The sequence below is a fragment of the Colias philodice genome, chromosome 1 (genome assembly GCF_061535455.1).
Source record: "Colias philodice isolate Cphi_HAF_F1 chromosome 1, ilColPhil1 Martin Lab GWU primary, whole genome shotgun sequence".
Classification (NCBI taxonomy): domain Eukaryota; kingdom Metazoa; phylum Arthropoda; class Insecta; order Lepidoptera; family Pieridae; genus Colias; species Colias philodice.
In genome coordinates, this window is record NC_143086.1 from 2,665,919 (window position 1) to 2,691,483 (window position 25,565).

Sequence of the window (25,565 nt, forward strand, 5' to 3'; positions counted from 1 at the left end):
TAGTCTAACCCTCAGCGGGGACATTGAGAGCACACCGCGAAATGCATAAAACTGTATGTGCATTACTTGATTGAAGGAAAAGTTTCTGAAGGGAAAAGTTTTACCGTTGAAAAATGGAAAATTCTTACTAAAGTTCTTCATGAAATTTATATAACACTAGTTTTACCGCGCGGTTTCACCAGAGGAGGATCGAAGAACCCGTGGTTAAATGATGTATTTCTATAGCTCATGTGTTATTACTTAGGTATTATTGGTGGAGAAAATTGTATAAGTGGTATTATTGCGAATATTGTGTACCTACAGTCTACACCTATAATAAATAATTAATTGATAAATACATATTATTATATGTATTTGTAAAATGTAACTACATGAAAAAAATAAATGTTTAAAAAATAATTTTGAAGTTTAATTTTTAGTGTAATACTTTTCTATTTGGTTAAAAATGAACCCAGTGTGATTTAAAGTAGAAATCGTATATTATTTATTGTTTTTGTTGTTGCATATGTCATCAAACTAGATCTAGCCGTTTTATCATGATTGAATAGCAACTAAAAAACAGATCTATTAATTATTATGCTCATTATTATGTAATATTTATGAATTACTATGATTTATTTCCATTACTATTTAAAAGCGATTAAGTATTTATATAAATACACACGTGTAGCAGTGGAAATATTTTGTAGTTATTTTATTAAGGTTCCACTTAAATAAAATGAAAACATATCAAAATTCGTTCTATAGGGTCAATGTAGGTAATTGTGAAAAGGGGTGATTGGAAACAACTCCACTTAAGTATACTTTTATTTATTTATTTATTTATTTAATAGTTACTTATTCATATATTATTATAGTTACTTATATTATATATAACTCTTCTTTAACAACTGTAAATAATAATCCAGTTTTCCAAACTTTTAGAAATATATCTACTTAACTGATTATAGAAAAAAATTCTTGTTAATTATTGACTCTTAACTATTTTATTTTCATGCAACTTTTAATTCGTTACAGAAACTATAACATATAAATTGTTTTACTTTTTAGATGATATAGATACGGAAACTAGGATATATTTATTTACTTCAACAAACTTTAGGACTAGAAATAATTTAAAAACAAACACTCTTCTCTGTAAAGACAATGCATAATATTCGTGATTTTAAATTTTCAATTCACATCGCGTAAATCTATTTGCGTTTTAGATTAAATTAACGAGGAATTTGCGGTTTCTATTGTTCAACGGCAATTGCAAAAATTAAATGTAGGTACTTATTTATCGAACATCATAATATTATCTGTATTATGAACTTTTCGTTTTACCAATATACTAGCTTACCGCCCGCGGCTTCGCCCGCTTTGTCTAAAACCTAATAAATTATATACTTACTAAAACCTTCCTCGCCAATCCAATCGCTCTTTCTATAAAAAAAACCGCATCAAAATCCCTTTTGTAGTTTTAAAGATTTAAGCAAACAAAGGGACTGTTTTATACTATGTAGTGAATATAAAGCGACCCCGCGGGAACCGAGTGCTCCCGGGGGAGGCCCCTGTCTTCATCTCCGGCTCGCCTTCACCGGCCGGTCGGAGTGAAGCCTGACGAGGACAGGACCCCCACCTCTGGCTTGCCTTAACCGGCCGGCCAGAGTGGAGTCGCGAGAGCTTTTAGCTCGAAGGGTGGATGCGAATCATAAGTGGCGAGTGGGCACGTGATGCTGGACCCTCAGGGAGCGCGTGATCGTAGTTTAAAGTCCAGGGACGCCTCTCCACCCTTAGCTGCTCACAATATGTTGCCCCCTTGTCGCACTTTTGCAGCGACTTATTTCGGGGGCCCATACAGTGAGAGGGCGAGTCACCACCTGCCAACATATTTTTACTTTCTTTTAGCTGCGGCTGGTGTCCCATATCACATTAAAATTCTCGAAAGGGCCTCTGCGTGTTGGATCCGTGTCCCCACGTAAGCCTTCCAAAGATCCGGGTACCGTCCTTCTGGTGGTACCCGAGTATTATGGAAATGAGAAACATAATACTTAATATAATAATACTTAATAGGTAGGTATTAGGTTCTTATATTATATTCTATAGAGATCTGAGTCTTCTCCACGAAAAGAAAGGAAATTCGTATGCAAATGTGAATAGCAGTATGTGCTCATTTTGTTTATTTCAATGGCGCTAATTAAAATAATGCCCCTAATGATTCTAATGATTCGTCTAGAAGAGACAAAACATTTAAATTGAATTAGTAGATATTTATGTTACACATACATTTTAATAATCCATCAGAGACCATGCTTTTTCTCGCTCAGCCGAAAAAATTCAATTAAACATAAGTTATTCAAAAAACCATCACGGAACTAAAGTATACTCAATAACACCGACGTCCGTCTAGTTGTAGTATTCGTGTGATCTCTTGGGTCGTGGGATCAATGCCGTGCGTCACCGTACACCTAAAATAATCACCTCCCGATAATTCAATTGTTATCACAACTTTTAATTGTAAAATTAGAGCACACTGGAACTCGGTCAATTTGTTTATTGGCATTGCTTGACCTATTATCAGTTGTTTGATAAATAACAACCAGTGGGGAATAAAATAATGGATTCTTTTGATAAACTTCGGAGTTACTGCAATAGATTGTTAGAATTTCACATCAACTTAGCTTCAATTTGAACTTGCTTTCTTTACTCGAAGGCGTGAAACATGAATTCAGAAATAAATTCTGGTAAAAAGGTGGGTCTCTACTCTCTACTATCTTATTCACTTCACGAACGAAGTACCGCGCTTAAAAGAAACTAATTTTTGAAAGCACGACCCCAACTTTCGCCAAACTTATAGACTGAAAAAGATATTTTGAAAAGTTGCTATTTAGATTTTAGTCTTCATTTTGCATTTCTACCTTACCTAAATTATGTATTAACTTAATTTCAAATAGTTCCAATCTATAGCAATATTTGTTAGATAAATATTAAATAAGTATTAACTACATCGATGCATACGTATTGAAGTCATAATTATGACACTTGATAAATATTTTTTGTGAAATCACAGGTCTTATTTTACTTAAACCGGTTGCCAAAAAGTTTAAGTGTTGTGAAGAAGTTTTTTGCATCACTGCTTTCGCAACTTTTTACAGAGAAGCATAAAAAAGTGCAATAAACCTTTATTATAAATGCGGTTCTCTGCGAGTCATCAGTCCATATTTCTCACTGGACTAATTTAGACCTTATAGGCTTAAGTCATAATCTGTACGGTTGGCCAATTAGGATTGGTAGATGTTACATTACCAAACAAAATACATTACCACATAAAACCGAATATGTATAAGATCTTATTTTGGACTCAACTGTGTATGGGGATATAAATTTTCGCGTCTGTTTCACGTTACATTTTTACGCGTAAAGTACGCTTTATCCTTTGTGTCTTACCAAAACAAAGCCTAATTTTAATTAATCCCCAAACTAAGTCCTTTCGGTTCTGCAACGCACCAAATGCGCAATAAAAGATTAACACAAGATTCGAAGCGATTGATAAAGCAAGGAATTAGAAAAACCGTAATAAAAGAGATAAGATGGTACTAAAAACTAAACTGGCCATGATTTTTTTCGGTGACCGGTACCGGTAAATTCTTACTTATAATAATGCTCAAACTTCTAGGACGAACGTGGCTAAGGTCAAGTATAGGTAAATGATTTTGTGTTTTAAATACAAAAACAAAACCAAACAATTAATTCAGAAGTTACTTGTAAACTGTAAAGGAACTGAGATATAAAAGCATCTACTATTACAAAACAATAATATATTCTATAGAAAATAAAACAAATCATATCCTTTATATTCTCTGGCCTCCTTTTTAGAAAACTGCTATTTTAGGGTTTGTTACATCTTTCAGAATTTTCGACTGAGTCATTCGATTTTAACGATTCTCTTTTTATTTTAAAGTTAGTGCCTTCCTGATTTAAATTCGGTTCTGACCATTTGAATGTGTTTTAATTTTTTGTAAAAAAATATTAAGATATCACATTTTAGTTTTGAGGAATTATGGTTGAAAGTAGCGAATGCTCGAATTGCATAAAGATCGCGTGTAGACAATATAGGTGATTGTTTGTGCATGCTACGATTATGCACTTACAGCTGACCTATTATAGTACATGCACAGGACACTATTGTCATTATAATAGTAAATACTCTATACTTTACTTGTTATGTTCAATTGACCGTATTGAAAAGCTATATTTTAATGACTCCTATGTTGGACTATACTTGAATTTCATAATGGTTTATTAATATGGTGTAATATAAATTGATGGTGTATTTTTTATCGATTTAATCTCTACTTATCAACTCACAAAAAATATTTGGGCTATCATTCCATAATACCTTGGTTTGACGCATTAATTTTTATGTAGCAATTTCAAAGTTCGGAGATAATATGGGATCACTCGGAAAAAGTGTGATATCTAAATGGTGAAACCATGGCTTAAATTTGTTTATAGATGATACATAAATACACCAAATAAGGCTAATTTGAAATATAGTATACAATTTATAATATATGAAGGGCTAACTAATTTTGCCTCGATAGTCATACAGGCCATACAGCGTTAGATACCAAAAGCCGATCGAAGTATGATGGGATCCCTAGATTAATGTGTATACCTATGTGGTATCAACTATCAAGCATACCCGTGTAGCTTAGAGATCCTATCTATCGACCGAGAGACAGATGCTGCGCCTGATTTTCGACAGGTCTTCTGTCAAACGATTTAATTATTTTATTAATGACGCTTCACTGTACAAAAATTAATAAAGACGTATTTATTGCTACACAACAATCTCTGCCAGGCATCCTGTTGGAAAGGAAATATCAAGTGAACAGTGACAGTGAACAGGATTCAAAAGTAGCAACGAGACCATGGTAGTGACGAGCAAGAAGAAAAGGAAGACAAACTATTAAAACTATAATTTTCTATGAGAGTCAATATACACTAGGTATATCTCCTGCGTAGTTAACAGTTTTAATCGATACTTTTCGCAGTGACCGAATTTTAGTCAGGAGAATTATCAGGACATTGATATTCTTATACGGCCCCGCAATTTCTTTCTCCACAATAGTAATGGCTAGACATGTGACGGCAAATAATAACAAAGTAAATACTTAATAAACGTATTGCAATGCCAAGTATTCTCTTGGATTGAGGAAAATAAGCAATTCGTGTCAAAGTCGACTAGATACGACATGCGGTTACTAATAAAAAATAGAAGTACCTATTTAAGTATAAAACATGTTAAGTATATGACTAATGCCTATAATAATTCGAGACTTTTTTGTTGTTTATTAGAGGATATAGTATTACTACCAAAATTCTTCCACACGCACCTAACAGGAACGGGCAGTTACTATAAACATAAAGGATAGGCACCCACCTTAGCACCCACGGACCATCTTCCAACGTATAATGTCTTGTGCAATGCTGTTCCAAAATATATTGGTTCAAAAGTACGAGCTACTGACATTTCGCAAAATCATGCGTGTTGACGAGCGTGCGCGGTGCGACAAGCGTGCGAGCAGATGCTTGTGGGCTATGGCTAGTGACAAGTAAAAACAAAAAACTTTAGTTGTAACTTAATCTGAAGAGTACTCTGACAATGAGACTAGTGCATGTGGCATAAACGAAAGGTCGGGTCGATTCGATTGGTATCAGGCTAAGTGACTATTACTGAACTAATTTAGATGCGAACCGGGCGGTGCGGATGTCCCTAGTTGCTTTAGTTGCTTCAAGGCCCGTCTCCCCCAGCAATTATCTAGTTATGTGTAGGGGATCTGCACACGTCACAGTGCCAATAATATAGCGTTATTGTTATATATTGAGTTCGGTGAAAACAACTATCAATTCAAGAGTGACTAAAAAATTCAAATAAAAAAATATTTACAGAAGCTATGAGCGATATTCCCCCTCTGCTACTGTTATAACAACGTCATTATAATTTGTACCAACGCCTTTCTTCGTATAATATAAAATCATACTAAAGGCTTTTGTTTCGACCTTCGGTACCGAAGAATTAATTTATTTGTTAGGTAAAGAACGCTTGATCATTGATAAGGAGCGAATAAGGAAATAAGGAGCGAAACCCAATGTGTTGGTTTTTTGTTGTATCCAAGGTTCACCTCAAAACAACAACCAATACAACACAAAACTAGGAACAACTTGTCAAAACGTTACGTAGTAGAGTAGTAGAGTATACTTATACCATAAACAAAATAAAATCATAAATATGCCCATACTGTCCTGAATTTTAATCAGGACCGACTCCTGCCCGGAACTAACATCTCTACCAATAGAAAAATTATAATAACAATAAAATTGAGGCTTTATTCTAACCCAGGTTTCGAAACAAGGTTCTCTCGGTCTGTACTTCAACAGGTTGAACTTTGTAAGTTGTAAGTTCTACTAAACTATGGGCGCAGACGAAATCTAGCCATATTAATTTTATGCCCATTCTTTGCTTCAGGTTTTAGAACTTGGAATAGCTGTTCATTCGAAAGAAAATAACCAAATAAAATCGATCGAGGTATTAAAAAAAAATTGTTTCTTAATAATATTACTTAGCTGATTCGACCATCAAAACCGAGTGAATGAGAGAGATTAACTGGAACAAACAGACAAAAATTGAAATAAATGCTATTTTCGGATATTTTCCTTGTAGATATGTTTAGATACATCCATTTACATAAATTAGTGAAAAATCGATTATTATAATATAAAAAAAAACAGACTCCATATTTATTATTTGTATAGATAAACATATTATCTACCATACACCTGCAAATAATTACATACCTACTTAAACTTAAGCGGGTTTTAAATTTTCCGACAATGTTTCTTATTAGTTTCTATTGAAAAGCGAAAAAAGGAAATAGGTATAACAAATTGATTTCTTAATGGCTCACGTCATTTTCTTTAGAAAAATGTATAGTTTTATGCGACTAGCGAATAATAATAGTTTGTTTCGTCACAGACTAATAATAATATAGGTACTACGTATACAAGTTTCGTGGTATGTAACTTGGAAGGAATTTGGTTGCTATTGCGTTTTTTAATAATTAAGTACATAACAAAAAAAATTTAATATATATTATTTAGATGTGCTATTTATTAAATAGGTTTGAAGTCGGTGCCAAACACTAAGCACTTAGTATTAAGCCCGTGCACCGACATCAAACCTTTTTAGTAAATAGCACATCTAAATAATATGTCGAAATTAATAATATCAAATCTTTTTTATTTTTTTACTTTTCTGTTTTTGAAGTCGGTTGGTTTTAACGCAGTTATTTTTATTTAATACCTTATAGTGTATATTTCTACACGAATCAAACGAGCCCAAACTCGATAAAGTTGAGTCAATATTATATAACTGAGTTCCTATGGCCACCTTCCGATTCCATCATCAAATCAGCTCTATGTCATGATAATGTCACTATGATGTCACTAATGTTTCATCGCTATCCAATTTACATACGTATACAAAATTTCAGCTCAATCGGTTACCGGGAAGTGAATCAAAGTTACTTGCTAGATTTCAATTAAGTCATCGAGTACAGACAAAAATGCTCAAAAAACTACTGGGCCTATCCAGTTAAAATTTTTATGGGACCAATTCGACACCATCCCGCATCGAACAAAAAAAGAATCACGTAAATCCCTCGTAAATCGGTTCAGAAACCTCGGAGTAATCGGTGTACATACATAAAAAAATATACCGGCCGAATTGATAACCAACTCCTTTTTTTTTGAAGTCGGTTAAAAAAATGTCTACTGCTACACTCCGGGGAGAAAAGCTACTAGATAATAAAAACCTTTTTGAAAACTAACTAGGAATAATATCAGTAGCGACATCTTTAGTTAATTTTATGGCAACATATTTGATTTTAGTGACATCTAGGAAAAAAACCGTAAACAGTAAAGTAAACCGTACACATTATTTATTAAAGATGTCGCTAGTTTTTATAAAATGTTCAATCTTTTAAAATAATTTTTATAGTTTCCATGACGTATATCTTCTTATATATAAAAATGAATCGCAAAATGTGTTGGTAAGCGCATAACTCGAGAACGGCTGAACCGATTTCGATAATTCTTTTTTTATTATATTCCTTGAAGTACGAGGATGGTTCTTATGTAGAGAAAACGTAAACATGTACCACGGGCGAAGCCGGGGCGGACCGCTAGTTAAACATAAACGGGATTTTTTCATAAACATGCCTACGTGTATCTTTTTGGGTAAGGTCTTTCGAGCTGTTTAAATTTATTTTTTTTCCCCCTAGGAGGAGTTTTAAGATAAAAATGAGTCTATAATAGACCGGGAGATACTGACACAAAATTTCGAGTCATTTGTAACAGGATGGCGGTTCTACAGGGGTCTTAGTACGCAATGATAAAAAGAAAAATGATGGTGTGATCGCTGGTATCGGTGGTTTAGTCGCGTGGGCGTTAGCCGAACTCGTCGGAAAAATAGCGAAAGTCAAACGATTTGTAACACAAAAATTTTAGTATTTACCGATAGCCCATAAAAAAGAAGAAGGCGGTAGTGTCATGCCATACTTTTCCGGTGTGACTTACAGGCCGCCATACCGACGCGAATATGTTGATTTAAATAAAACAATTATTCAACCATTTGTACCAGGCTAACTTTTTCACAGGTAACCATCGTCGTGCAGCCATTTACGAAAATCGCCATGCCATACTTTTCGGACGATTCCAAATGGTCGCCATACCGCCGAAAATCTGCAAAAAAAATTTATTTCGCCAAACTTTTTGTACCAGTATTGCATTTGGATTTTTGGAGAGTATTTGATAAAATGTGACCATTATTATATTTGCCATACTTCTAGTAGGGGGAAAAAGTGCTGTCATACTTGAAAAATTAATTTAGTATTAATTTATATAAGTGAAGATTTCCAACACCTAGATCTTTGAAATTTTGTATTTATATTCTTTGATCCTCAAACTTCCAGGAAAAATAAGTGCCATACTGTTACAAATCGTTTGACTTTCGCTATTTTCCGACGAGTTCGACTAACGCCCACGCGACTAAGCCGCCGGTACCAGCGTTCACACCATCATTTTTCTTTTTGTCATTGCGTACTAAGAACCCTGTAGAACCGCTATCCTGTTACAAATGACTCGAAATTTTGTGTCAGTATCTCCCGGTCTATAACGTCAGACCTGACAACACAATACACAAGACAGTTTAGGTCCTAAAATGTAGCGTGTACAATGCAGGTCAAATTTGAGCTTACCGCTTACTTATTAGTCCATTGAATGAGTCCCTCCAAGGGGGGTCTAGAGTGCGTGAGTTAGTAACGTAAGATGTTTCTTCGGAAATATGTCAAGAGTCCCTAGGTAATAAACATACTAAAACCCCGGGACACTAGGAGGAGCCCCGGAGTGGGGGGAGGGGGGAAATGGGTCCATTTTTTCATTTTTCGCTTAAATCTCAAAAACGGTACATGTTAGGAAAAAACTTTCAAGGAAGAGTTGAAAGGCCATTAAATTATCTACAAGTTGTACCTGAATCATTTTTTCCTATATCCTACCGTTTCTGAGTTATACGCAGTAAAAAATGATTTTGGCTCAAACAATTTCCCCATACTACACATCAATCGATCAAAAAATATTTCTTTCTTCCAAAAAACTCAAATATGCAACTTGTGACCGGTACTGATAGATTGCTCATAATCAGGTCTATAATTGGTAAAATAAACACATTCCTCCATGGAAGCCTTTAGGAGGAATCGATTGTCAAAATATTATATTAGGGTAGTTTGAGTTACTGAACTTGATCTTTTTATTTTTTTCTTCCAAAAAACTCAAAAGTGCAACTTGTGACCGGTACAGATAAATTGCTCATAATTAGGTCTATCATTGATAAAAATACTAGATTCCACCACGGAGGCGTTTACGGGGAATTGAATTTTATTAGGGTAGTTACGATACTTGAACTTTTTATTTTTTTTCTTCGAAAAATCTCAAAAGTGCAACTTGTGACCAACACCGATAGATTGCTCATAATTAGGTCTATCATTGATAAAAAAAACAGATTCCACCATGGAGGCGTTTAGGAGGTATTGAATTTTATTAGGGTAGTAACGATACTTGAACTTTTTAACTAACTACACTAATAAAATTCAATTCCCCGTAAACGCCGGGGCTCCTCCTAGTGTCCCGGGGTTTTAGTATGTTTATTACCTAGGGACTCTTGACATGTTTCCGAAAAAACATCTTACGTTACTATAACTCACGCACTCTAGAACTTTTTATTCAATGGACTATATCAGTTATCAGGCGAAACGGTGGTTAAGCGCATACGCAGCGTTGTGACTAAAAAAGTTGTTTTTTACTATAACGTCAGACCTAAGACAATTTAGGTCCTAAAATGTAGCGTCTACCAATGCAGGTCAAATTTGAGCTTACCCGCTTAATAATTATCAGGCGAAAAGGTGGTCAACGCAGCGTTGTGAATAAAAAAGTTGTTTTTTACTAAATTTAATCAAAATAATTAAATTTATATTTTTGCATTCTTTGCGTTTTGATTTTATACATATTATAAATTGTTTATTTTTTTATAATTAACACTTAAAAATGTTAAATGATTTATCATACGCGCATGCGCTCGCAAAATGCATCGATACCTACTAGTGAGTAGTGATTAAAGTCTGGAATAATTTTAAAATTTCAACAAGTATCTGTAATCAGAGAAGTACTATATTACTTGCTCTGTGTCAGAGAAGCAGCTTAAAATTCATAATAAAACATAATATGCACATACAACATTAAATAACACTCATACAGAGCCACACAGAGCTATACGCCAGATTAATGGAGCACGAATATAATTAATAGAGAAACCAATTACCAAATATAAATGTACCAAAAAGCAGTTTTTTTTTTATATTTTTATAATTTTCAAAGATTAGGAATATTTTAAGAAGTCATTTTTATTAAAACTTAACAATGGCAAAAAGGTCAGTCTTGTTGCCAAAAAGGACAAAAAAAAGTTATGACGTCAACCAATGACAATTCATTTGGCGGTAAACTCTGTAAAAAAGTAAGTTTTTTTTTCTACCGTCTATATTGATTAATTTTATTATTTGCTTTTCATTGTTACTGTGTGTACGTATAAGCCTTAGATTACAAAATAAAAGGCAGATGGAGCATGTCAATCGTCCGTCGCCCTTGTCAAAGAAAATACGAAATCAAAAACGAATACGAAACTCCGCCATTGCTATAGCGATTCTAGTGTCATGCAATACGTCAAAATGGGTTTGATATTTTAGTAAAAAAATGCTGTCTTGTGATATTAAAACGCTGTAAAATTTGTTCCCGAAAACAAACAAAAAGATAAAACATCGTTTTACAGGTTTTCTGTAGATTATTTGGCTTATTTAATTTTATATACAAATAATAATTTTACATATACGAAGGAATTCAAAACTTCAACGTATGCTGCCAGTATTTTGAAAATGAATTTGCCAATTTTAGGGGTAAAACGGTAAAATGTTTAAAAGATCTTCGGGGTAGTGCTGTTGGATTTTTCTATCGTGAATGTGATTATTTCTATAGTGCAATAAAGGTTCATGATCATTATTAGATTATTTGAATAAGCATTATACATTTTTTTGTTACTTTTATAAAAAGCGTCATAGTCGTTTTCGCTCGCGATTTATTCATGTGAACTCCGTGATGGATAATATGTATGATGAAAATAAAATGTCCCGCATTCTCGACTAAAAACTACCGCTATTCGCATTCATATTTCATATGTTTTGAAAAATAAAAACTTTTTTAATATAATTTATTTAATTAAAAATTGAATAAAATTATTTTGTCCATATTTAACTTTAGTAGATAGGTGCTTTATGTAACAAAATAATTTTTACAATATTATAAAATAATATCATAAACCCGAATTTATATTAAAATAAAAATTAAAACATGACTGCTAATTTATGTAGCCTACGACGTCACTACCACCACTACCTTCATAATTCAGATGATTGCAATGACACCTCACAACTCAAAATCGATCCAACAGTTTATACTGCAGGGCGTGTCAAAGAAATATTATACATACATACATTCGAAAAACATAACCCTCTTTCTTCCGTAGTCGGGCAAAAATTTGGGAAATTTTTCAATATCTGGTAACATAACACGCACACAGAAGCACCGTGTTCGTACAGTGCAACGGCGAAATGACAGCACACATAGCTTTATGGAAATGACGATAAATAATTCGGTTTAGTTCGGCAACGCTCCATCTGTCTTTTATTTTGTAATCTAAGGTATAAGCTAACTAGCGGTAACTTGTGCGTGCGAGATTTTTCTAAGTTTCTGGTAAGTACATAATATGTATAATACCTAATTATTACATATAAATATTTATATTTACATATTAACTCAATGACGCAGCATTTAAGTAAAATACCGACATATGAATACATATTTCATGAGTGATAATAAAATGAAGTGAAATAAATTTATTTGGCTACAAATTACTAAAGTAACACATTAAATGTGCATGGAATGTACAAATGTGTGCATCCTATCTTATTTCCTATGTATTTTACCAGAGCTCGTTAAAAGAGTCCCAATTTTTAATTATTATAGGTATATTTTTATAATAAACTTGCTCCTAAGAATCCAAAAAATGAGGGTAGTCTTTATATCTATGCTTCAATTAAGTACGTTGGCAAACTATTCTGAAGAAATTCACAATAACCACATCATCACTTGTATTTTTTTTAAATTTACCTTGATAGTAAAATCTGTTACATTTTCAGAACAGCAGAGTTAAAATTACAATTCTAGCAATGGTTTCAGTGGTAGCAATGAACCAGCATGAGCATTACATGCCCATGATACTTCTGCATGATGTATGCAGGTAAACCATATTTTGGCTTTAATTTGCAATTATCACCCAATAAATATTTAAGAATACCATCAGTGGCCTGTGTCATATTATAAAACTCACAAACATAAGGACATTGAAACATTTGTTAAATAAGTATGAATCAATATAGACCACCTGTTGTGCTCTTTTGTTGACAGATTGCTTGTTTATATTTGTACTTGTTTCTGGGGTGTACAATAGACGATTCTTGAATTTGAAACTTGAATACCTAGACAGTGTTTTTATGGGTTGCTAAATTTCAATAGTGTAGAGTAAGATTAATTGTATTAAACAAAGATCTATAGGTAATTATACAATGTGTGTTTTGCTTTGCCATACAATATTGTAAATTAATAATATATTTATGTGGACAGTTATAAACTAGTTGAATAATGAAAGAAATATTTGGATATGGCCCTGTCTGATTTGTGTATTAAGGTTTTGGCCACCTATGATAATTATGTCTCGGTAGAAATACTGAATTTGATTTTACATTGCAGCTGCATCTTATTTAACGTTTATTACATATAAAAGCAATGGTATTGACTTAAATAACATGTTATAGTGTGAAACACTGAAAATAATTGTTTGCAGATACATTGATATCGATCAAATGGACCTTGCGCTTAATGACATGAAATAGGCCACATTTGAAGTAAAGTCATAGTTCTTTTCCACTGTTTACTGGGGATAAGCTTGATTCTGATTTCAGACTTATTGTGTACTTTGAACTTTTATTTTAACATCAAAAATCAATATTGACAATAACCGGAGAATAGCCAGATTGGAAATTTGAGGATATGGATTCCAATTGTTAACATTGTATGTTATATGTACTCTTGTAATAAATTAAGAGAGCCTGTTTGTTTACTCTCAGAGTGCATCTTCAATACTGTTACATAGAAATTTGAATAGAACAAGCAATCAATCGAGCAACCCGCAAAACTAGAAATCAAAACTTAACATTTTAGTTCCATTTATAGAAAAATATTGATGTTTTAGTAGTTATTATTTAGATAACATTTTTGAATTGTTTATGTTTCAGTCGTTTCATAATCGACTTGCCACAACTGTATAAGAACAATATGATGAGGATATGCTCCCAAGTGGAATTGGCTCACTGGTTCTATTTAGATTATTACTGCGCCATGGAAAATACTCCTCTGCGTCCGTGTGGCATCAGGATATTTGCTGCACACGTTTTTCAGGTAAATCTCTTTTCTAAGGCAGTTTTGGTTAATGTAACTTGATGTCAAGAGTAACTTAAAGGCAAATAATCAAATAATGTGTAGTTATAGTCTGCAATCTTTTTTTTTTTTGGAACAATTTGGGATCATTATTTTAACACACTTTTATTTGCTTTACCTGTATGATTGTATGTGTCTGTTTGCATGTTTGTATGGACTGTTGACTGGATAAATAAAGCGCTTTTCAATGTACACTAATCAAGGATTGGGTACAAATACACTAATTTAGGTTTAGAGTAAGTTATACCAAAGAATTTACAATGCACTTATTCTAATCTTTCTTCTCTGTAGGAACTGCTTTCTCAACCGGTGGTAAATACTGTTGTTAGACGTAACTTTTGATTTAATATTTATTTCATGTCTGAACATGCTTAGCTGTTTCCTTTGTCTCGTGGCGCATTCGTACGAATCGTGTCTAGGGGCTCGGACGTTGTTTATACGACGTTTGACCCAACTACCCTCACTTTACTAATAGTCGTTAACTCGCTGCGATTTGTTATCAACTACCTGCATCAATTAGGTAGAATATGTAAGTATACGTGAGTATGGTAGAATTGCAGTACATTCTTATTACATCCAAACTAATATTTAACCCGGCCTCGCGTGTTATTTCTTACACTATATTATTTATTTCACAATTTAAAAATGCTTATATAGGAAGCCTAGTTAAATGAATGTTTGAGTTTGAATTTAAATATGACATGGATTATATGAACTAATACAAATATTCATAGTCAGTTTTTTAAATTTAGTATAATTTATGATTGGAAATGTTTACTTAGTTTATTAGCTAACTATTCAATAGTTAAAGTCAGCGGCGGCCTTAGGGGGTGGCGAACAGGGCAATCGTCCGGGGCCTCGCTCTTGCAGGGGCCTCGCGCAACAACCCACCCAAGCAAATTTAAAAAAATGAAAATGTGCGTGTACTAGAGTACACACGTAAGAAGTGAAACTTCTTTATGACCTTATTTTTCAAAAAATAATTTACTATATACAATATTACAGAAATATGTTAGTCTAACTAAGGATAAGACGATTAATGACCACTACATCGGAAAAAATATTCAAAATGAGCTCATACAATTAATGGCAATAGTCACGTAAAGACTCAAATTGTTGAAAAAATAATAAAAAATAAATATTACTCGATTATTCTTGATTGTACTCGCGACGTTTCTCGTGTTGAGCAACTTTCAATTATTATAAGATTTTTTAATATAAATACAGCTGAAATTGAAGAACATTTTATTGGTTTCTTAGCCGCTGAAAAAACCACAGCTGAGAGTTTGACTAATTATATAATCACAGAATTAGAACAGTTAGGTATGTATATCATTGCAAAACTGCAGAGGCCAAGGATATGATAATGGTGCGAATATGCGTGGTGAAAAAAGTGGTGTTCAAAAACGTATTCTTGAAATTAATCCACTTGCTTATTTTTTACCATGTGGGAGTCATAGCTGGAATCTCATCCTAGGAGATGCAGCATCGTCTTGTGTCCAAGCAAAATCTTTTTTTGGTTTGCTACAAAGGTTGTACAATCTGTTTGCCGGCTCAAGTCAGAGGTGGGCTATTTTAAATGCTCATGTCAAATCGTTATCGCTGAAACCACTTTCTGAAACTAGATGGGAGTGCAGGGTAGCATCGGTGAAGGCCGTTAAATACCAACTAAGCGATATATATGATGCTTTAAAGGATTTAGCAGAAAATACAACAGATTGTCAATTGGTCAGTGAATGCCATTCCATAGAAAAGTAAATAACTACCTACGAATTTGTAGTTTCACTTGTCATATGATATGACATTCTTACAAAGATAAATGTTATAAGCAATATGTGGCAAGGTGAAAACATGCACTTAGATGTGGCTATACAGCACCTAGACGCATTCACAAATTGGCTCGATAATTATCGAGAAAATGGTTTCAGGCATCCCTTATAACAGCGAGAGAAATAGCCGAGGAAAATGACATGAACAGGCAGTTCAAAGAAGTCAGAAGACGACGTAAAAAAAGGCATTTTGATTATGAAGGAGAAGATGAAGGTCATGAATTGAATGCGGAAAAGATTTTCAAAATAAACTATTTTTATGTCATTGTCGACAATGTGCGCGCAAGCTGCCACCCTAGGTTTAAGGCACTTAAACATCATGAGAGCATATTTGGTTTCATGTATAATATAAAAAGATTAAAGGAAATTAGTGATAGTGAACTTTTGAAGCAATGCAGCGACTTGCAAATATCTATGACAGTTAGGAGAATCATGTGATATTGATGGACATGAATTGTACGAAGAACTGAGTATGTTCATGCGTGTGTATGAAAGAAACGACGATATTATCTCGGTGCTGAAATACATAATAGAAAACAAATTAACTGAAGTTTACCCCAATATCGAAATAGTCCTGAGAATTATTGCCACCACACCTGTGACAGTTGCGTCTGCTGAAGGGAGTTTTTCGAGGCTTAAAATTATTAAAACATACTTGAGGAATTCGATGAGACAAGATCGGCTTTCAGCCCTTGCTATACTTTTAATCGAAAATGACGTAGCTCATTCGTTGGATTATAGTGCTTTAATTAAAGATTTTAGCCTTAGGAAAAGCCGCAAACATCAATTTTAAAATTTATCATCTCTGTATTTGTTAATTTGGTAAATCTTTCTATGTATAAATATATAAATATCTATTTTAAAACTCAAATTTTATTAATTTGTATAACTTTATCATTTCTCCTCAAATATGACAAATACCTAAACCAAATAACCAGACCTACTTTCGCATCACATACATTTCACGAAGAGCAAAGGGCCTCGCAAAGGGTCTGCCGCCCGGAGCCTCGCAATGGGTAAGGCCGCCGCTGGTTAAAGTAGTTCGTTAACTCTTTTTTAAATTATATTACGATATTTTCATCTGACTTTAAAAACGAGGAGATTCTCAATTCAATTATATTTTCAACTAATTTTTTGGTTTGTTGCCTTGGAATTTTTCAACTAGGTGAACCGATTTTGATATTTTTTTTTATTTGAAAGCCGGTGCTTCCCTTCGGTCTGATTTAAATTTGATTTAGTTGTGACAATTTGATGCTTTTAGTTTTTGTTGAAAAATAATTATTTTAAAATAGTATATTAACTATTTAATTATTTATATAGTTTTATAATGAATATTATTAATTTATTTTTTGTAGTAGTTATTTTACTTTAAATTATCACTACCTTATGCTATGATGTGACGATACAGGGCAGGGCTGCAGATATAGAAACTATATTTATATTACAGAAAAGAGCCATACGCTCTATACATATTACATACTATAATTTGCGTGCTCGAGACTCACTATCACTGGTATCCTTGCTGTACCGTCGCAGTATATATTTAGACATTTTATGTATATGTCGTAGCCATATCGTAGATTTGCTCATTTCATGAAATGGTCGCATTTCATGAAATGGTGGAATGTCTATTGGCCACATCGTGACGTGATTTGAGCAGATCAATGATAAGATATCGTTTCTCGAAATGGGCAACTAAACACGCGGTTTTTTCATGAAATGAGCAAATCTAAGATATGGCCACGACATTTACACAATAACGCTTACTTACACACAAGAGTAGGAGATAGACACTGTTATGACACAAGGAACAGAAATAAAATTGAAATGCCGTTTTTCCGGCTAGCTAAAGTTAAAAATTCACTTATGGGTCAAGGTATACGCTTTTACAACAGAATTCCTCATAATATTATAAGTTAAGTAGTTCTAAAGGGGTTTTTCGTTGTATGGGCTAGTGGCGTCGCGTCGTGATGACATTTCGCGGCCGGTGATGAAACTTGGATATTTTAAAAGAGCAATGTAATGACGATTGACGATTCAAAAGTGCTTCTAGAAGAAGTCTAATTCAATAAATAAATGTTTGAGTTTGTTTGTTTTTTTGATAAAACAAAATCTCGGCCGTCTGTCTACTCCTATGCATGCTCAAATCTTTTAAACTATGCAATGGTTTTTTATATTTATAGAGTAGTTATTGAGGAAGGTTATATAATTTGTTAACAATAAGACAATGCGAACGAAGCTGCGGGAGGAAAGTTAGTTTTTAATATAATGTTTTAAACTATGCGAGATTTTTATATATTTTATCTTTAAAGTTGTATACACAATAATAATACTGTATATACCTAGGGAAATAACAGTTATTTATATATTATAGTTCTTTTTAAGGCATCATTTTTTCGGAAGTAATAATATTTTTTAATTTATTTCTTAATAAGTAGTACGGGCTCGATGAATATTGACGCTTCAGGCTTCAGAACATATATTTTGTCGTTAGTTAGTACTTAAAGATCAGAATTTTGCTTCCTTTTAGTTTAAGTCTTACATGTTCTAGAAAGCGAAAGTGAAGTCTGTACGAATTTTCTTATTTAGCATTTTTCGTATCATATTGTAGTATTGTAGAAGTAAATTAGATTAGTATTTTAGCTATTTATTTTGGTCTATATGTGTACTTTGTTGATGTTTGTTTTAGTGAGTGTTCCCTCATATAGGTACAAGATAATCTAAGTGGGATTTAATAAAAGAGTTATAAATGGTATATTGACCCGTAATTTCTTGAGTTTATCTTATTATCATGATATATCGCCGACATGTAACATCAGTCTACCCGCACTTGGCCACCGTGTCCCAGCAGTGGGAACATACATAATATATGGGCTGATGATGATACATATATTACCTATATAAAATGTTTGTATATATTATCCTTTCGCTTATAAAGGATAATTTCAGATAATTTAGCTATGTTTAATAACACAATGTATGCCTTGGTTGCTTCATAGAAATTAAGATTTTTTAATGATATTTTTTAATATTATATTTATTTCCATTTTCAGTATGTGCCATACCTCCGTAAAAACCTGAACCGAGTACATGAAGTTATAGATAACTGGCGAAATTTTAAGAAGATAATACCGCGGTTTGGGGCTATATTGTTGGATTCAGATCTCACACATATAGCGCTGGTGCAATCATTTTTTTCCAGAACAACTTGGAGCTTCCCTAAGGGGAAAATTTATGAAGGTGAAATGCCTTGGACATGTGCAAGTCGAGAAGTAAGTTCATTTTCTTATTAGAAATTCACAATCACTACATAAAACAAAACAAAAAGTCACTGTTGCTATATGTCCGTCCATATTTAAAACTACGCAACGTATTTTGGTGTTGTTTTTTTATCATTAACCCGCGTTGATATTAGGACGCTGTAGAGTGTAGACGACTAACTATCCCTGGATTTTTCCAAACTCATATTCTGAATCTGGATGAAAATTCAACTGGTATCATTAGTAAACAGCGGCATAGATATCAACTGCACTACTCCATGCTAAATTCGCTAAAGTCTAAAGTCGTGCTCATAAAGCCGCCGACCGCGTTGCCACGTCGCAATGCTTGCACACGTAGCGATCTTGTAATATGAACATTAACTTCATGCAAACTTCTGCACGTTTGGAAGAAAGAAAAGAAAGAAAGAAATAATAAATTTATTGCAAAAAACACAGCCAATAACATTACAAAATTTGTCTTAAGATTAGCAAACGGATACAGCCTCAGCAAAATGCTGCACAAAAAGGTTTGTTCACTAAGGCGCTTGTTACACGTAAAGGCACAAGGAATAGAAATAAAATTGAAATGCCATTTTATAGGTTAGCTAAAGTTAAAAATTCATTTATGGGCCAAGGTATACGTTTTTACAATAGAATTCCTCATAGTATTAAAGAGTTTAGTAGTGTTAAATTTAAAACTTATTTAAAAAATGTATTAGTTCAGAGAGCCTACTACAGCATTAAGGAATATATGGAAGATGAAAATCCATGGAGGGTTGTCGCGTAAGAATAACAGGACAGTTCTTTGGCATATTATGATAATATATAATATTATGTAGTTAGATGTAAGTAATATGTAATGTAAAATTATATTGTATATGGACATGACTTTAAAAGAGCAACTATGGAGTTTCTTGCCGGTTCTTCTCCATAGATACTGCTTTCCGAATCGGTGGTAAATTTAAAGAACGATTCAAAAGTGCTTCTGGAAGAAGTCTAATTGAATAAATAAATGTTTGAGTTTGAGTTTGAGTTTAAACTATTTACTGTGTTCCGCCAATCTATACTTTACTTTATTATAATATAAAGCTGAAGAGTTTGTTTGTTTGAACGCGCTAATCTCAGGAAAAATTCTTTCGGTGATAGATAGCCCATTTATCGAAGAAGGCTATAGGCTATATATATCATCACGCTAAGATCAACAGGAGCGGAGCCACGCGGGTGAAACCGCGCGGCACAGCTAGTATATATGTAATAATAAATAAATAGATGAACCGATTTTGATACACAATATCTAAAAACCAGCGTCGGAAAAATGCTGCCTAACAAAAAAACCGCATCTGATTCGGCTTACCCGTTTAGCGATCTATGGTGTCATAGACAGACACACACACACATAGACAAACATAGCGAGATTAGCTTGCACAAACATACAGACAAACAGACAATTTTTTTTTTACTAAAGTTTTGGGTTCGGGAACGATTTAATAATAAAACCTGTTATTTTTTTACATATTTTCCGTCTGTACAATTACAGACATCACTTTTCTACAATTTTATTCTGTGTATTGATGATAATCTACCCGTAGATTAAATGTAAAAAAAATACATCAATTATTCTTAATAGATCTTATGTATAAATAGATTGTTTTTAGAGGATCAAATAATATTATCCCCTTAATTAATGTCTATGTTACCAACAATATATTATATTGTACAAAAGTATAGTGTGTTCTAATTAACTTGTAACAATTTTTCAGGTATTTGAAGAAACAGGTCTGGACATAAGCACACTTATCAATAAGGCAGACTACATCGAAGCAACTATTCAGACCCACCGCGTTCGTCTATATGTAGTAGCAAATATACCTCGTAACACACAGTTTGTACCACAAACTCGACACGAAATAAAAGCCATTGAATGGTTCCCAATAGATTATTTTCCAATAGACAGAGATGACATGAAGGAGAAAGTAAAAATGGGATTCTGCTATAAGTATTTCTATTCGGTACAACCGTTTATTAAACAGATCAGGGCTTGGGTTCAAGCGAATCGTGGAAAATTACATTATCAAATGGTAAATCAACCAATATACACATACTTTAACTTTCCAAGGTTTTAAAGGATATATTCAAAAGTACCATCAGAGACTACAAGAGCTAAACATGAGTAACTCGCGCCAGATTTTAGTCCTCTTGACGGATTTTGTTTGGAAAAATATTTCCATACTTAATGTTTTTAATTAATTTTTTAGAGGTACCTTCGTGATTTTTTACTATAGAGTAAAATAGCTTTTAGCTCTACTAGTCCCCTTAAAGCGAAAAACGGCCTAGTCAAAATGTCAACTGTATACACCACAAAATGATAGTGGTTTTCAAAAGTAGAAAACTTCTTGAATTTGTTATTTTAGGTTTTACGGCATTCAAATGCTTTATAAATATAAATTTATAAAAAATAGAAAAAATTCGATCACAAGGTGGAACTCGAACCCGAGTCACGAGTGGCTGAGTTGGTTAGGCATCCGCCCCGATTTGGCGAGAAAGGATGGGGGTTCGAGTCCCGCCTCGTGATCGAATTTTTTCTATTCTTTATAAATGTATATTTAGAAAACTTCTTCTTATATCGCTTTTGTATCACGCATGAAATTAACGTTTGTTAAATTAAATCTAGTTGTAAATATGTACAATGTGCATTTCTATTTAATTTTAATATCTAGAGAATAAGTATTATAAGTTAAATTATTTAAACCTTAAGCTATGTTGGACATTGTTCCTTCAACTTTTATCGTTAATAATAAAGATACGACTGATTAAATATATATTTTTTTGTTTTGAATCCTGATCTTAGCTACATTTAAAAGTCACATTAGTTCTATTTTTAAATTTTCATGCATAACAAAAGGCAAACCATTTATTTTATATTGCATTTCAAATCAATGTTTATGTGCTAAACTTAAGACATTGATTGATACCTACTTTATATTGTTATTTCGAAAATAACAATATTTGAACCAGAAGCGTAGCGTACCTTGGCGGGGCCCCGTATAAAAAAAGATTTTCACAAAAGAAAAAAAAAATGTTTGCATAAAATTAAAAGAAATATTTATTCATCATACTTAATTATCTATCTGTCACTTATTCAAAACTTTTTCAAACAATTCAAATTAAATATACACACAGGAGGCCAGAAAATTGCTTTTTTTACTTTTGTCATTTCTGAAAAAAAAATGGGAAGTTTTTAATAATTTTTGCTTACGCACGTTGGCGCGGGGGCCCCGTATAATTGATACGGCAGATACGGCGGTAGCTACGCCCCTGACTTGAACTTGAATGAAACAATACTTTGACTCCAATGCAGCACTTTTTATTATGAAAATAACATTCCCCCCGGCTTCGCCCGTGGTACATGCTTACGTTTACTCTCCATAAGAACCATCCTCATACTTCAAGGAATATTATAAAAAAAATAACCAAATCGGTTCAGCCTTTCTTGAGTTATGCGCTTAACAACACATTTTGCAATTCATATTTAGGGTTCCGTAGTCCGACAAGGAACCCTTATGGCTTATATAATATAAGATCGTTCAGTCCGTCCGTCCATCCGTCTGTCCCAGTCTGTCACAGCACAATATCTTCTACGTTTGTGAACCGTTTTGCATGTATCTTGGTTTAAGGATACTTTGGATATAGATATCAAATCTCAATTTAAATAATAAACATTACCCCTCGTGGCCACGACACGTACAAATACATGCAAAATGGGGGCGAATTTTTTTTAAATAGGTAAGAGTATTCATACAACATTATTTTTGTTAGTCTGTAGCCCGCTGTAACGAGTTAGTCTGTAGCCCGCCGTAGTATAGTTTCTAGTCTTGGACCTATAAACTTCAAATCAATCACGTACCTAAATAAACTTGCGCTAAACTCTTCATTAAAATTGTTTCGGGTATCTTGTGAAGAATACTTTTATAATTATTAAAAAATACTGTTTTGTTTGTCTCTAGGCTGTTTCTTATAAACCGTGATAGCTAGAAAGCTGAAATTTTCACAAATGGTGTATTTCCGTTGCCACTATAATAACAAATACACATAAATATATATATATGTATATATTAACCCATGGTACGAAACTCTTCGTGCGCGAGTCCGACTCGCACTTGGCCGGTTTTTTTATAATATAGAGATAGGCCAAAATAACGAAGTGTTTATTTGCTCGTTATTATCAACAGGGGCGGTAAAATAAACCTTTAGGGTAGTACTATTTATAATAGTAGTACTATTATATATTATGTGCTTTGGGATATAAAATATTATGACTTATCACCTACACACCAAAACAAATCACTTATAACACAATGTCTATTTACAATGTGTAATGTTCCTAAACAATAAATTACCTACTATATCCGAACTACGAATTTACAATCTAACTGCACACAGCACAACACGGTGTATGCATGTACATATGTAGTTTATTATGAGATAGATTAGAACGCTTTCTAGGTACTAGGAAACATTTTGGTGACCGAATATTAATTAAAGGTACTATAAAAATATCAATAATAAGTAATTACTCAATAATCTACATATTATAATAATCTTAAATACAGGCGCGGTCCCAGCCTGACATTTTGGGGAGGGTCACGCGGTTGGAAAGGTATGCGACCCCCCTCCCCCCCTATCGTACTCGTCAAAAATCATATTCAATGAAAGTTATAAGCAAAATTTTGAGAAAATTTCTATGCATTTTATTATTTTATTTAATTCAATATTTTATATATTTATTATATTTTACAAAAACCTACTTCTTATTATGTTGTATCTCTAAAATCTAAAATACATGTTTTAGCAATTTTTCCTTTTTACTTACGAATTTATTCTATTCTTTCAGTTTTTATTTGTCTATGCCGAATGTCTAAGGGACATACCGCGCGCCATCTATTGAGATGATTAACAACCATCTCAACCAATATGAATTATGAAACACTCTAAGGAAACACTTTTCAGTGAATACAATCTTAGAATACAATATTGTAACGACGCGATGGAACACGACCTTTTTTATTCAAATGTTTTATAAATATTTTTTCTATTCTTCATAAATTTATATTTATAAAGCATTTGAATGCCATTAAACCAAAACTATCAAATTCAACAATTTTAAACTGTTGTCTGTCAAAACATAGGTCAAAACCACAGGTCAAAACCCTTTCTCAGGAACGCGTGGATTATCAATGTCAATTATCGCGCTGAAATTTATATCGAATACTTAAATCTACGGTCTCTTCAAGCTGTGAAAAAATAAAAACTTATAAGCCAACGCAATCAAAAGATACAGCCGTTTATGCTGTAAATTATCGCAAATTTTCGCCATTCGCATGGGAATCAAAACCTGCATTGTACTTCCCGTTGATACAGTCTTGAAATTTGGTAAAAAGTAATGTCTTATAGCACACATAAAGAAAAAAATAATATAATATAGGTTTATTCGGAGCCTTAACAAAATCTAACCTCTTGCACAGAATATTACAGAAATCAGAATACATAGTAGCCTTGGGAAAATTCGTATTTAATAGTGGCAATACCAAGTTAACCCTTATTCAAACGCGAGCCTGTGGAGGAGCTAACAAAAAAGTAAGATCCGTTCCTGGGTAATTTTGGGTCGTAGATTTCAAAAATACACACAAAAAAGGGGTTAGTGGGGGGGGAAGTACCCTTTTTTCGGTGGGAAGTATATATCCCGTCATCTGTTCTCTCTTGTAAAAAGTTTGGAAAGGTGGGAACTATAGCTCCCAGTGTCCACTCCAGACATCAATATTTTAAAACACTAGTTAGTTGCCCTTACTCCACTTGTGAATTTAATGTTATCGTAAAAAATTATAAAGTTCAAGTTTTTTAATAAAGGAGGTGAAAGTACTCATCAATGCAAGTTTCTTTTACTGAGGGAAGAATTCGGGAATTGAAAAATAAATGACTTCAACATAAAAATGGCATTTTTCTAAAACAAAATAAAAACAATAGGTAAATACTAATGTATTGAGTTAAGATTTCTAATTATCTGATCAGGAAATAACGAATAACAATAAATAAGTTGCTTATACCAACTAAAAAAGATTTTTAGACACACAGATTTTATATATAGAATTTCCGAATGTCGTGTGCAGTGACGAACACTGGGATGATATCTTCCCACTTAAAGACTTAATTTCAATCGACTCTACCAAGGTATAAACGAAAGATTCTGGGCATATTTTTACGTTTCACGCAACCGTAA

General features: G+C 33.2%; 1 protein-coding gene across 2 annotated transcripts; it reads left to right on the forward strand.

Moving 5' to 3' along the window:
- The first annotated feature begins 11,095 nt into the window (after positions 1-11,095).
- LOC149491037 (m7GpppN-mRNA hydrolase-like) lies at positions 11,096-22,051 on the forward strand. Of its 2 annotated transcripts, XM_089698156.1 has the most exons (6): positions 11,096-11,179; positions 12,348-12,399; positions 12,846-12,946; positions 14,001-14,163; positions 19,085-19,303; positions 21,052-22,051. In XM_089698156.1, the coding sequence occupies exons 3-6, from the start codon at positions 12,876-12,878 to the stop codon at positions 21,412-21,414; spliced, it is 816 nt and encodes a 271-aa protein (XP_089554282.1). In that variant the 5' UTR covers positions 11,096-11,179; positions 12,348-12,399; positions 12,846-12,875; the 3' UTR covers positions 21,415-22,051. The 2 variants fall into 2 exon arrangements, with proteins under 2 accessions (XP_089554282.1, XP_089554361.1); XM_089698235.1 differs by lacking the exons at positions 11,096-11,179; positions 12,348-12,399 and having other exon boundaries at positions 12,793-12,946.
- The last annotated feature ends 3,514 nt before the right edge of the window (positions 22,052-25,565 follow it).

Bases quoted from the DNA above. Each gene is read 5' to 3' on its own strand.
- LOC149491037 (XM_089698156.1), top strand. From the start codon at position 12,876: ATGGTTTCAGTGGTAGCAATGAACCAGCATGAGCATTACATGCCCATG. The intron at 12,947-14,000 runs GTAAACCATATT...TTTATGTTTCAG, and splicing joins CTTCTGCATGATGTATGCAG to TCGTTTCATAATCGACTTGC. The intron at 19,304-21,051 runs GTAAGTTCATTT...ACAATTTTTCAG, and splicing joins GGACATGTGCAAGTCGAGAA to GTATTTGAAGAAACAGGTCT.